The 14,716-nt window shown below is 40.1% G+C and overlaps 1 protein-coding gene across 1 annotated transcript in view; it reads left to right on the top strand.

Annotated features, from left to right (window-relative positions):
- The window catches only part of pappaa (pregnancy-associated plasma protein A, pappalysin 1a), a 134,091-nt gene that overhangs the window by 84,541 nt on the left and 34,834 nt on the right, over positions 1–14,716 (top strand). Inside the window, exons 15-18 of the mRNA XM_067439882.1 lie at positions 818–986; positions 12,570–12,753; positions 13,929–14,130; positions 14,238–14,427. Coding sequence (XP_067295983.1) covers positions 818–986; positions 12,570–12,753; positions 13,929–14,130; positions 14,238–14,427 — 745 coding nt within the window. The remainder of the gene's footprint in view (positions 1–817; positions 987–12,569; positions 12,754–13,928; positions 14,131–14,237; positions 14,428–14,716) is intronic.

The raw sequence follows: 14,716 nt of genomic DNA, 5'->3' as shown, positions 1-14,716 counted from the left end.
CTTTGAAGGCTGATGTGGTGCGAGAGATAATTATTTACTGCCCAAAGAAAACAGGTGAGTTTTAAGTTCGGATTTAAACAACTGTAGAGTCGTTGCGTTACGGATAGTCAAGGGCAGCTTGTTCTATAATGTAGGGCCAGCAACACTAAAAGCCCTACCTCCCATAGTAGTGCGTTTAAACTTTGGTACAACAAGCAGATTATCATTGCTGGATCTGAGGGTCAGGGCAGGAACATATCTGTGAACTAACTCAGCAAGGTATAGTGGTGCAGGGCCATGAATGGCTTTGTAGACTAAAACTAACAGTTTAAACTGGATGCGGCTGGCCAAAGGAAGCCAGTGAAGTTGGTTGAGGATGGGAGTGATGTGGACAGATTTTTTATTAAACGTTAGTGCTCGGGCAGCAGAGTTTTGTACCATTTGGAGGCGATGTATAGCCTTTGCTGGGAAGCCGCTGTATAGAGCATTGCAGTAGTCAAGTCGTAAGGTTATGAATGCGTGAATAACGGTTGCAGCATCATTAAAGTTGAGGGATCGGTGGGTACGTACAATATTTCGCAAGTGGAAAAAGCATGTCTTAACTGTCAGTCAAAAGATAATGAAGAGTCAAGCAATACCCCCAGATTACGCACAATTTGTGAAGGGTTAATCCGTACACCATCAATATTAATGAATCAATTGTGTTTTAATGCATTATACTTTCTAAAAGTGTAACAATGAATAGATAAATTAAAGTTGTAACTGTGGTTATAATAATTGCAGTGCATTTTGTGTTTAGCTCACTATTACCCTGCTCCGTTTCTCTCCATCTTTTCAGCTGTGTTCATTACTCCTGTGAAGCCATCGACTGCCAAGAGCCGTTGATCCGAAATGCAGAGGTGCAGTGCAGCGACGACGGCTACTTCAACGGCGCGCGCTGCACCGTCATGTGCAACAGCGGCTACGTCCTACAGATCCACCGGGACGATGACATCATCAAGAGCCAGGTATAGACAAAACTAGAAAGATTATATGTTGGGCTCTAATGCTGGTCACACAGAAACCTATTTATGTAGCCTATATGACAGACTTGTGCGGCACATGTTGAACTCAACCATACTTTCCTTCTTTGAATTGATTCCAATCATATAACAAGCAATTTTTCACCATTATAGTGAACATGTGCGTATAAAATGTCTCAGCTGAAGGAAATAATACATTATTTATCAGCTTTAATATATTGGCCAAAGATTCTTAGGTCGATAACATTCCAAATGAATATATATCGGCTGATACAGTGATCTTAAAAGACCAAATTAAATATGCACAATGCATACAGGCAAGCAGATAAGGCCAGGTTATGACTCTGCATTGCATGTTAAGCAAAGGGAAAACTTTCTCTGTGAAACTTAGCACCTTGCGTTTATATTCTGCAGTCATCTGCTTGACTGTAAGTGTTTTATTAATTATACGTATACAGAATTTTGTCCTCTTATTTCACTGCCTTAATTTATTAAGCCACATATTTTCTTTATATGGTTTTCTATGGGAAAAGTTTAATGTGCAAATGCTTGTGTTCATATTTTGTGCGTGCATGTTCCCTGCTGGTCATTTAATTAGAATATCATCAAAAAGATGATTTATTTCACTAGTTCCATTCAAAAAGTGAAACTTGTATATTAGATTTATTCATTACACATACACTGATATATTTCAAATGTTTATTTATTTTAATTTGGATAATTATAAGGAAAATCCCAAATTCAATATCTCCAATACAAAGAAAGGATTTTTAGAAATCTTGGCCAACTAAAAAGTATGAACATGAAAAGCATGAGCATGTACAGCACTCAATACTTAGTTGTGTCTCCTTTTGCCTGAATTACTGCAGCGATGCGGCGTGGCATGGAGTCGATCAGTCTGTGGCTCTGCTCAGGTGTTATGAGAGCCCAGGTTGCTCTGATAGTGGCCTTCAGCTCTTCTGCATTATTGGGTCTGGCATATCGCATCTTCCTCTTCACAATACCCCAAAGATTTTCTATAGGGTTAAGGTCAGATCAGTTTGCTGGCAAGTTAAGAACAGGGATACCATGGTTCTTAAACCAGGAACTGGTTGCTTTGGCACTGTGTGCAGGTGCCAAGTTCTGTTGTAAAATCCAATCTGCACCTCCATAAAGTTGGTCAGCAGCAGGAAGCATGAAGCAAACTCTGGTTTGACCATAAAAGGCTGAACAGTTTCGGACATTTTCAGTGTGTGTCTGCGGAGCTGGTAGCACAAGATCTTGAAGGTTCGCCCTCTTCCTGAAAGGGGACAAGCGGCTCATTTGCATTTAAAATTCCCCCTCAAAAAGTCTCAATTAACATGTTATAAAAAAAAAAATTCTGTGGAATATTTTGAGCTAAAACTTCACATACACACTCTGGGGACATCAGAGATGGCATTATAGGACCCCTTTAACACATGGGTTGGAAACAGCTTAATTCGCTATGGTTTACTCTTATGCTTACTTATGCATTTTTTCAAAAAAAAATTCCAAAGTTAAATTCACAATTTTGTACAGAGACATTGCTAATGAGTGGGGTGTAGCACTTGCAATTGATTACATTTCTGCAGTAATCTGTTTTGCATGCCGATTGTGTGCATGCAGTTTCTGTGTGGGCCTGTTCAAGATGTCTCAGATCAGCAACTCTCGTTGAAATCGGTTGCTTTGTCACCACAAATACTTTTCATTGTGAATACAAAAATGTACATTCCGAAAAAATTAAGGAGCGTCTGTTTCCCATGCAGGTAGAACGTCCCCTTTGGGTTTCATCGGTTGTCACTGAAGTGACGTAATAGTTTGATCGAACATGCCCCAAGCGATATGATCACGCCCTCCTCTTTGAGTTCTTCATTCTCGATGTCAGCAGCGTTTATGACGAGGTCATGCAATAGAATGTCAGAACGGTGCGTTTCTGTGGCATCAGCATTGGCGCAAGGACAATAGTATCAAGTTGCATCTTGTCGAGCTTCATTAGAAAGTGCACTCGCTTCAGTTGTGTCACGAGGCTTCCAGGAAATCTGCCTTAGATGGTGTTATCTGCAAAACGATCTGTTCTCTCCACATGTTTGTGTGTCCTTGTTTGTTTTCATCATGCAAACACTATGCTCAGATGTTTAATGGATAACCAATGTGAAATCCAGTCTGTTCTACAGCAATAACACAATTAAATACTACTTATCTAATCAGTGCTTATTTTTTTATTTTATTTTTTTTGACAATTTGCCTAGAAAATCTATACTATATTTTCTTTACCTGCCAACTTTCTGATTTGTTTAAAGCTACAGAGTATACATCTGGAATAATTTGCGTACTGAGGGGATGGTTCTATAAAGAGATTGTTCACCCAAAAACGAAAAATGCGGTCATCATTTACTCACCACATAATGGTACAAATAATGGTTGTTTGTTGGCATCTATGGTTCCATGAAGAACCATGCAACTTTTCCATTGCACAAAATGTACTTCCTAGTGGACAAAGTTTAAAAGTTTTCTTCGCGTCTTAACTTGTTCGGCTTCGTATTGTCAGAAGCGAAAATTCTGTCTGTGGTGTTGTTCTGGTGAATTTGAGGGCGAGATATGCCTCGTCAGGTCTTCTTGTCTATAAAACTTGAGGCTGTCGAATTTTGCTATACCATTTAGCCTTTCGTATCGGAAGTTGCGCAAGAGCAAACAGAGCGTTTCCCAGTTTGCGTTCTGGGATTTGTCGTGTTGTTGTGCCACAACCAGTGTAGACAGCATCACTGATTATAATGGTTTTGCTTTTGTCTACTCATGTCTGGTGTGGATGTGTAGTTGTGATATTTGAAGTAGATTCACTGAGTGTATTTACATGCATCCTCTTAACCCGGCAATGCTTCGTAAGCAGACAAAGTGTGTGGTCATGTAAATGTGTTTAACCGTTTTTCATCAGACGACAGCTTAAGAATAAACCGATCGACAGCAAAAATGTTGCCCATTACCCCAATTTCTCCCGACATATAAACACCTTAACATGGCTTCTGTCGTTCACGGACAGGCGCCATCTTGGAAAACAGTCTCGACTCGTCGAGCCATGAGCGCTGTTCTAAGTGATGAACTGTGACTGAATCTCATATGGTCCGTTGTTTCTGGAAGAAAGCACTGAACGCAACAGAGAAAATAAATAAAAATAAATAAAAATGTCCATGTTATTACATTTCACAAACTTAATTCCTATCGACCAGCTCACTTAGAACAGCGCTCGTGGATCGATTCGTCGAGACTGTTTTCCAAGATGGCGCCTGTCCGTGAACACGTAATGCACTATGATTATAAAGTATCTTCTTATTAAACTGTTTGTACTCTTACAAAGTTCTCAATGCTTCGGTTTGTATGTAGAGACCCTCATTATGCTACCGTGTTAGTGTGAGGCTATTTTGAGCCTTGTTAGTGGTATTAACTAGCGATTTAATTTCACTACCCTGTGCCCCATAGACAAGCGCTATACGCTAATCTGTTTTTAGAGATAAAACTCTTTACATTCGATTTTCATGAAAACGCATCCCAGAGAACGATCTACTCGGTAACCATCTGTTAATTACCCCTAGGTTCATTTCTCACCAGAGTTGTCCTTTAATCAGGTTGTTCGAATAAACTGGTTTTATTTATCAGCATATCAGTGTGCATGTAAACATGCATTACATTTCGCTGCAAAACGTAGCAATTCTGTCGTAAGCCATAATTATGACTAAAAGTTGAAATGATGAAGCGCAAAGTCAGAATTATGAGCTAGAAAGTCAAAATTATAAGATAAAAGGTCAAAATGATGAAATAGTAAGTCATAAGTATGACAAAAAGTGGAAAATTGAAATACAAAGCCATAATTATGACAAAAATTTGAAATGATAAAGCACAAATTCAGAATTATGAGCTAGAAAGTCACCAAAATGATAAGATAAAAAGTAAAAGTTATGAAATAGTAAATCATAATTATGACATAAGTCAAACTTTAGATACAAAGTCATAATTATGACAAAAAGGTTAAAATAATGAGGCAATGTCAAAATTCTGACAAAAAGTCAAAATCGAGATACTAAGTCATAATTATAACAAAAAGTCAAAATCGAGATACTAAGTCATAATTATAACAAAAAGTCGAAATCAATTGTGCAGACGACAAATCTGCAGCAACTGCACGATGATATCCTGTCAATATGGAGCAAAATCCCAGAGGAATGTTTACAGCACTTACAATCTCTGCCATGAGGAATTAAGGCGGTTCTGAAGGCAAAACGGTCCAACTCGACACTAGCAAGTGCACCTATTATTATTTTATTTCAACTAACACTATTTTTTTTTCTGTTTAGTTTATAATAACTCTGATCCAGATGTATTGCATTTAATTGGTATTTGAACAGATACTAAACAGGAGAAGTTTCTTGCATGATTCAGACTTCCTTCACAAAGGGCAGGATATTATGTAATGCAGATAAAGCTGTTTTTTTTTCCCGTTGGTGTGTTGTTTTCAGCTGCGCTCTGATTCACTCATGCCTAAAGGTCAGCCGTTACCTGCACACACCCGCCTGTCCTTCACAGCGGTATAAATGACCTTGTCCGATGTGCTAATTTATTCGAATTCAGCCCTAGCTCTCAGTTCAGGCACTTTCGGGAATTCTGTGCAGATATTCTAAACATATTGATTGAGTTTATCATGTGGAAAGCATATGTTTTATATGGAGAAACATGAAAGTGATTAATGGCTGGGTAAGAAGATATTGTTATGGTGTATCAAATAATCAAAGAAAAGGCTGAAATGAATGAGAAAGAATATCTGCCCAAGCCTATCAATAACGTCTGTGTCTAGTGGTATATTATCTAATGCTATGTTATCTTTACTTTATGATGGAAGTTTTTAGCTCTGTTATGGGACAAAACAACTTTTGCATGAAATGACTAATTATTAAATTGCAGTTATTTGACAGTTTTTGTAATTAAAAGTTAGAGATCCCCATCCAAAGATTTACAAGAACTTGAGAACTTCAGACAACACAGTACCGGATGACATGCCGATGTTTGCAGGGCTGTTTGAAGTGCACAGGTCAAGGGTCAAGGGTCATGAGTGGGTTTGCAAAGTCAAACACACTCTTATGCTTAAGAACTAACGTATAACCCTGTCTGCACCAGTGTGAACCTTAAATTGGGCGTTTTATTGAGGAGAAGAAAGCTGACATTAGGGCTGTCAAACAATTAATCGAACCCCCCCCCCCCCCCCCCAAAAAAAAAAATGTTTACATAATATATATATATACTGTACTATATGTACTGTGTATAATTATTATGTATATTTAAATACACATACATATATGTCTATATTTAAACATATGCTGTATATATTTATACCACAATCATGCATAACATTATGACCACCTTCCTAATATTGTGTCGGTCCAACATTTGCTGCCAAAACAGCCCTGACCAGTCCAGGCATGGACACCACTAGACCCATGAATGTGTGCTGTGGTATCTGGCACCAAGATGTTAGCAGCATATCATTTAAGTCCTGTAAGTTGCGAGATGGGGCCTCCATGGATCAGACTTTGTTTGTTCAGCACATCCCACAGATGATCGATTAGATTGAGATCTGGGGGATTTGGAGGCCAAGTCAACACCTCAAAATGGTTGTTGTGCTCCAAAAACTATTCCTGAAGCATTTGTGCTTTGTGTCAGGAGCATTATCCTGCTGGAAGAGCCACAGCCACCAGGGAATACCGTTTTCATGAAAGGCTGAACATGGTCTCAGTAATGCTTAGGTAGGAGGTACGTGTCAAAGTAACATCCACATGGATGGAGGACCCAAGGTTTCCCAGCAGAACATTGCCCAAAGCATCACACTGCCTCTGCTGGCTCATAGTGCATCCTGGTGCCATGTGTTCCCCAGGTAAGCCACGCACACACGCCATCCACAGGATGTAAAAGAAAATGTGATCCCTCAGACCAGGCCACCTTATTCCATTGTTCCGTGGTCCAGTTCTGATGCTCACATGCCACTGTTGGTGCTTTCAGCGGGGTCAGGGGTCAGCATGTGCACCCTGACTGGTCAACAGCAATTCTGCCACATATGCAACAAACTGAGATGATCTGTGTATTCTGACACCTTTCTATCAGAACCAGCATTAACTTCTGGAGCAGTTTGAGCTCCAGTATCTCGTCTGTTTGATCGGACCACACGGGCCAGCCTTCGCTCCCCACGTGCATCAATGAGCCTTGGCCGCCCATGACCCTGTGGCCGGTTCTCCACTGTTCCTTCCTTGGAGCACTTTTGATAGATACTGACCACTGCAGACCGGGAACAGCCCACAAGAGCTGCAGTTTTGGAGATGCTCTGTCCCAGTCGTCTAGCCATCACAATTTGGCCCTTGTCAAACTCACTCAAATCCTTACACTTGCCCATTTTTCCAGTTTCTAACACATCAACTGCAAGGACAAAATGTTAATTTGCTGCCTAATATATCCCACTAACAGGTGCCGTGATGAAGAGATCATCAGTGTTATTCACTTCACCTGCTATGCCTGATCGGTGTATAGATACAACACATTTTTCTTAAATATATACATGCATGTGTGTATTTATATTAAATATATTATACATTATTCATGTTAGTTCGTAGTGCATTAATTAGAGCAGATACAACTTTAAAATGTAAAAATGTATTAGTGAATGTTGAAATTAATGATCTAATAATGAACAATACTTCTACAGCATTTATTAACTGTAGTTAATGTTCTTAGTAATGCACTCTTATTGATTATAAATGACCTTGTCCGATCTAATAATTTACTGTAATTCAGCACTCGCTCTCAGTTCAGGCACTCTCATAAATCCAAACAGGGATGCTTACAGATGGTCATATTAATATATCTGCACAGAGGCCATAGAATTGAAAACTATTGATCATCCAATATACATATGTGTCTAATTTCAATAACAATTTGTATTTATACTCTCACGTCATTTCCTTTTATAAACACACAATGACTTCTTCTTCTTCTTTCGGCTTTTCCCTTCAGGGGTCGCCACAGCGAATCATCTGCCTCCATCTATTCCTATCCTCTGTATCCTCTTCTCTCAGACCGACTACCTTCATGTCCTCCTTCACTACATCCATAAACCTCCTCTCTGGTCTTCCTCTTGACCTCCTGCCTGGCAGCTCTAACCTCAGCATCCTTTTACCGATATATTCACTCTCCCTCCTCTGAACATGTCCAAACCATCTCAACCTCGCCTCTTTAACTTTGTCTCCAAAACATCTCACATGTGCTGTTCCTCTGATGTACTCATTCCTGATCCTATCCGTCCTCGTCACGCCCAAAGAGAACCTCAACATCTTCAGCTCTGCTACCTCTAGCTCTTCCTCCTGTCTTTTACTCTTTGTCCCTTTCATTCTTGCTGGTACTCTTTTATCACACAACAGACCTGACACTTTTCTCCACCCATTCCAACCTGCCTGCTTCTTCACCTCTTTTCCACACTCCCCATTGCTCTGGACTGTTGACCCTAAGTTCTTAAAATCCTGCACCTTCTTTACCTCTTCTCCCTGTAACCTCGCTGTTCCACTTGGTTCTCTCTCATTCACACACATGTATTCTGTCTTGCTGTGGCTAAACTTCATTCCTCTTCGACTTTCCGACTTTCCTCTACCTGCTCCCTGCTCTCACTACAGATCACAATGTCATCTGTAAACATCATAGTCCATGGAGATTCCTGTCTGACCTCATCTGTCAGCCTGTCCATCACCACCGCAAACAAGAAGGGGCTCAGAGCCGATCCTTGATGCATCCCACCTTCACCGTGAAGTCCTCTGTCTCACCTACGGCACACCTTACCCTTGTCCTACTGCTCTCATACATATACTGGACCACTCTAACATACTTCTCTGCCACTCCAGACCTCCTCATACAATACCACAGCTCCTCTCTTGGCACCCTGTCATATGCTTTCTCTAAATCTACAAAGACACAATGCAGCTCTTTCTGACCCTCTCTGTAGTTCTCCCTTAGCATTCTCAAAGCAAATATTGCATCTGTAGTGCTCTTTCTTGGCATGAAACTGCTGCTCACAAATGTCCACTTCTCCCCTTAGCCTTGCTTCCACTACTCTTCCCACAACTTCATTGTATGGCTCATCAGCTTAACACCTCTGTAGTTTCCACAACTCTGCACATCTCCCTTGTTCTTAATAAGTGGCACCAAAACACTTCTCCTCCATTCCTCAGGCATCCTCTCACTCTCTAAGACCTCGTTGAACAACCTAGTTAAAAACTCTACTGCCATTTCTCCTAGACACTTCCATACCTCCACTGGTATGTCATCTGGACCAACTGCCTTTCCTCTCTTCATCCTCTTCAAAGCTCTCCTACCTTCTCCATTGCTAATACTTTCTACTTCCTGGTCAACAATATTTGCCTCTACAACTCTAATTCTCCCTGTCATTTTTCTCATTCATCAGTTCCTCAAAGTACTCATTCCATCTTTCCCTCAATCTCCTGTCACCTGTCAACACATTCGACAGCACACGATGACTAACTTATGACAACAGTGATAACTAACAGTGACAAAAAGAGAGAAAAAAGATCAATGCAATCAAATGCTTTTCTGATTTGTTTATATTGTTTCTGTCAGCTGCATGAACTTTCTCATGTCACTAGCTTTAAATATGCAACTTTGCTTACGAGCGAATGCACAAAAAATGACCAGCTGGATATTTCACAAACATATGTTAACAATCATGACATTGAACATTTGAGTCAGACGTGCGTGTGTTTTGATCAAATATTTTTATCCGCTTGAAGTACTAATGTTAGTATCATCGACGGCAAACACACTGCTGTTCTCCATCTTGACTAGATGAAGCATCTAGTCAACAAATGAATTACTTTATAATGATATGAAGACATATACGGTAGCATACTGTAGACATACTGTTTCTTCTTCTGTTTTAAATCTGCATTTGAAGTGTCCCGCTCTGTCTCACATGTCAAAACAAACTCCATGACGTTTTATTTCACCTCTAGAGGGCGCTATAGTGCTGTATAAGTGGACTCTCCTAAGCCGCTTCAGCAATGGACAAAACCCAGAAAAACTATCGGTAGCTATTTTTAAATCAATCGGTTATCTGTGCCGATTAATCTGCAAAACCAAATCAATCAGTCGACCTCTACTATTTTCTAATGTCTGTTCATTTTGGATGCATCTAAATCAAAACAGTGTATGTTTTTGTCACATTTTTTTCATATTTTCCCCTCAACATTTGTTTGCAACTAAAAGCTACCAGGAAAGATATGATCTGCTTGTTATTTTATTGAAGTCAGATCCCACAAGATAGTCTCTGTAGGCATTTCAAAAACACATTATATGGTGAAGTTACGGCAAAGTCCTGTTTCAAGCACTGTAACCAGATGCCAGGCTTTTCGGGGGCATTTTTGGAACAACAGAGATTTGATCAAGAGTATGTGCCAGCATTTTTGCACAGCAGTGTCCAAACTACACACACTGTCTTCTTATTATCAAAACACTCTGCGTCACATGGAGCTTTAAAGGAAGATGCATATGTATTATCATTGGATTGTAGCTGTCTTGCTCTCATGCATAACTGAAATGAGACCCCATAAGTGACTGATTTGGATGAGTCTACATAGCAGGCAGCAGCTCATCACACCAACAAACAGGAGCTCAGATGACTGAAAGAAAAATTCTCCTCGCAGACTTTACATTGGATTCAAGTTTGTTGAACATGCATATTTACTGCGTTTACCAACATGCAGCTGTTTGCTTTGGAAGTGACCTCTGATGAAGCGGTGCTTTATACATCAACTTTATTGACATTGACAATGGACCAAAGGTCAAAATGTCACTGAAAATTCACTAATGTGACCAAGCCTTTAGAAGGATGACTTTTGGTTACATACTTAGGATCCCTTAATCCTACGAAGCCTCTAAGTCAGGGAAAATTACTTTCTTTTTTTCATTTCTTTTTTTTGCAAATGTGTTTTTTGTTGAGTGTCAAATCACAATTGTATTGGTTATCACGTCTGACTCAGGATCTGGGTATCACAAAAACTACCCAAACACTAGGTTGTCACGTCTGACTCAGGATCTGAGTAACACAAAAACTACCCAAACACTGGGTTGTCACGTCTGACCCAGGATCTGAGTTACACAAAAAGTACCCAAACACTGGGTTGTCACGTCTGACTCAGGATCTGAGTTACACAAAAACTACCCAAACACTGGGTTGTAACGTCTGACCCAGGATCTGAGTTACACACGAACTTCCCAAACACTGGTTTGTAACGTCTGACCCAGGATCTGAGTTACACACGAACTTCCCAAACACTGGGTTGTTACGTCTGATCCAGGATCTGAGTTATACAAAAACTACCCAAACACTGGGTTGTAACGTCTGACCCAGGATCTGAGTTACACACGAACTTCCCAAACACTGGGTTATTACGTCTGACCCAGGATCTGAGTTACACACGAACTTCCCAAACACTGGGTTGTTACGTCTGACCCAGGATCTGATCAACACAAAAACTACCCAAACACTGGGTTGTTACGTCTGACCCAAGATCTGATCAACACAAAAACTACCCAAACACTGGGTTGTTACGTCTGATCCAGGATCTGAGTTACACAAAAACTACCCAAACACTGGGTTGTTACGTCTGACCCAAGATCTGATCAACACAAAAACTTCCCAAACACTGGGTTGTTACGTCTGACCCAGGATCTGATCAACACAAAAACTACCCAAACACTGGGTTGTTACGTCTGACCCAAGATCTGATCAACACAAAAACTACCCAAACACTGGGTTGTTACGTCTGACCCAGGATCTGATCAACACAAAAACTTCCCAAACACTGGGTTGTAACGTCTGACTCAGGATCTGAGTTACACAAAAACTACCCAAATACTGGGTTGTTACGTCTGACCCAGGATATGAGTTACACACGAACTACCCAAACACTGGGTTGTCACGTCTGACCCAAGATCTGAGTTACACAAAAACTACCCAAAAACTGGGTTGTTTATGTCTGACCTAGGATCTGAGTTACACAAAACTGACCTAAACACTGAAACAATTACCCAGAAGGTTCAACCCAGAATGTATTGTTTAGGGTAGAATAAACCACCCAAGGTTTTTAGTGTGTCTAAACATTCATATTGTAATCAGAAGTATCACAGTTTGTTTTGTCAGCAAACACCACAATGCAAAACGAAATGACACTCATCACACTAGTACTGATCTTAGACCCATGCATGAGAAGAACAAATGTGTCATTTTGCAGCACTCTAAAACATGCTGGGTCAAAAACAACTCAAGGTGGGTTAGAACTGGACATGCCCATAAATTGGGTTGTTTGAACCCAGTGAATGGACCCATTCAAACAACCCAATTTCTAGGTTTGTCCATTTTCAACCCAACTTGAGTTGTTTTTAACCCAGCATTTTTTAGAGGGTTAGCTACCCCGGTATCAGCCCAGTGAATTGAACTCTAGTTGAAAATCTGCCGTTTTTTCTCTGCAGACGGACTCGACCGTGACCATCACCTGTGCTGATAGGAAATGGAACAAGCAAGTATCGTGTGAGCCAGTTGACTGTGGGCTACCAGATAAGTACCACGTGCACCCAGCCCAGTTTGATTTCCCAGAAGGCACCACCTACGGCAAGAAGAGCACGTTCCAGTGCAAGGAGCCCGCTCAGCTTGTGGGTGAGAAATGCTGGAAAATCTCAGGGTTACTGAACTTTGATGCAGTGAAGAGATTTTCAGTTTTACCTATATTTTCAATTTCCATATAGGCACATTGATATATGTACTTCTAACGAGCCTCCCCAGCATAAAGGAGGATAAATGGTTCATTGCAATGACAGGAACTAAATCAAGAATAAAGCTCTGATCGTAATAATCAGAATAAACAATTCCTTCGCCAAGTAATTTGTGACTTGCAGCTGTTTGCAATTGCGCCACAGCACATTAACATGGAATTCAGTCATGTGCGGTCACAGGTATTTCTCAGAGCTCTGGTACGTGACTCATCCAGTCAGAATTTAAAGGAGATATTGATTTTATAACTCTCATTTGAAGTCTTCACAGTATGGTTAGCAACTATTACCAGTTGATACTGAAAGTCAGAAATCTAAAGTTTCATAAGTTTTTAAGAAGTCATGTCATAACAGTCACTAAATACTTTGTGATTTGTACTGTTAAATTATACAGTAAAGGATTATTTTTCAGTACTAGATACTGTATACATGGTGCAAGCTTTGAAAATATATATAATTGAATGTAATTAAAATAATATAATTCACATTCAAAAGTTCTCAAGTTAATTTATATTAATTTAAGAATGTTTAGATATTTATACTGGAAAACAATTCCAAAATACAAATATATATAGAGAGAGAGATTATGAGCTCACTCACTCAGACGAGAGAGGGATGTATCAGCTCGTCTTAGTTAAGGGAATGACATTTAATATGAAAAAACGATGAAGTATACCTTTAAGTTTAGGTATTGGGTAGATTAAGGGATGTAGAATATGATATACATTAATATGTGCTTTATAAGTGCTAATAAACAGCCAACATCCTAGTAATATGCATGCTAGTTAATAGTGATACGGACATTATTATTTTTGACCTCACTACAAGAGAATAACCCGATTTATTAATGAAGTCATGTAAATATGGTTTACTTATGTTGTCAGTTTACTGGTTTGCATGTACACGGGTAAAACTGGTTATTAAATAAACTGATATTTGTGAGTTATCAGCTTACTGGTGTGCATGTAAACGCGCTCAGTGTTGAAAAGAGTTGTGCTGTTTCATGAAAACTGATAGATTTTTTGACAGTCTTATACATGTGAGTGTGTCGCTCATCTGCAGGCACTAATAACACTCTGACCTGTATGGAGGACGGTCTGTGGTCGTTCCCCGAGGCGTTGTGTGAGCTCCGCTGTCCTGCTCCGCCTCCCGTGCCCAACGCCGTCCTGCAGACCAAACGCTGCAATGAAACGGGCCTTAAAGTGGGAACCCTCTGCAAATACAAATGCAAACCTGGATACCATGTGGCAAAGAAGCCAAAGAGGTGTGCATGTGATTATTCACAAATCAACACAGGGGTTGGATAGCGCACTCAGCCGCTCAATCCATCATGAGATGCCTTTATCACCACAACAGTGTGTTTTTCTGCAGGAGAGCCTTTAAGCGGCAGTGCAGTGAAGATGGCCGCTGGTTGGAGGGCTCATGTGAGCCGGTGACTTGTCCTCCTCCTCCGTCTGTCTTCTATGGCATGTACCAATGCACAGACGGCTTCAGGTTCGACAGCACCTGCTGGATCCAATGCGACGGGGCCAACCACACTCAACTGCCTCCATGCAAACAGGTCTGTCTTATTATTTATTTTTTAGGTAACACTTTTATTTTAGGGTTCAGTTATTAACTATTAACTAGTTGCTAATTAGCATGCATTTTACTAGGATATTGGCTGTTTATTAGTACTTATAAAGCACATATTAATGCCTTATTCTGCATGATCATATTCTACATCCCTTAGTCCGACCCAATACCTAAACTTAAATGCTACAAAAACTACCTTACTAACTATTAATAAGCAGTAAATTAGGAGTTTATTGAGGCAAAAGTCGTAGTTAATAGTGAATATGTGTTCGCCA

The sequence above is a fragment of the Pseudorasbora parva genome, chromosome 3, assembly GCF_024679245.1.
Source record: "Pseudorasbora parva isolate DD20220531a chromosome 3, ASM2467924v1, whole genome shotgun sequence".
In the NCBI taxonomy this organism is placed as follows: Eukaryota; Metazoa; Chordata; class Actinopteri; order Cypriniformes; family Gobionidae; genus Pseudorasbora; species Pseudorasbora parva.
Note: the sequence above shows the minus strand (reverse complement) of the source record. Positions and strands in the feature narration are given on the sequence as shown.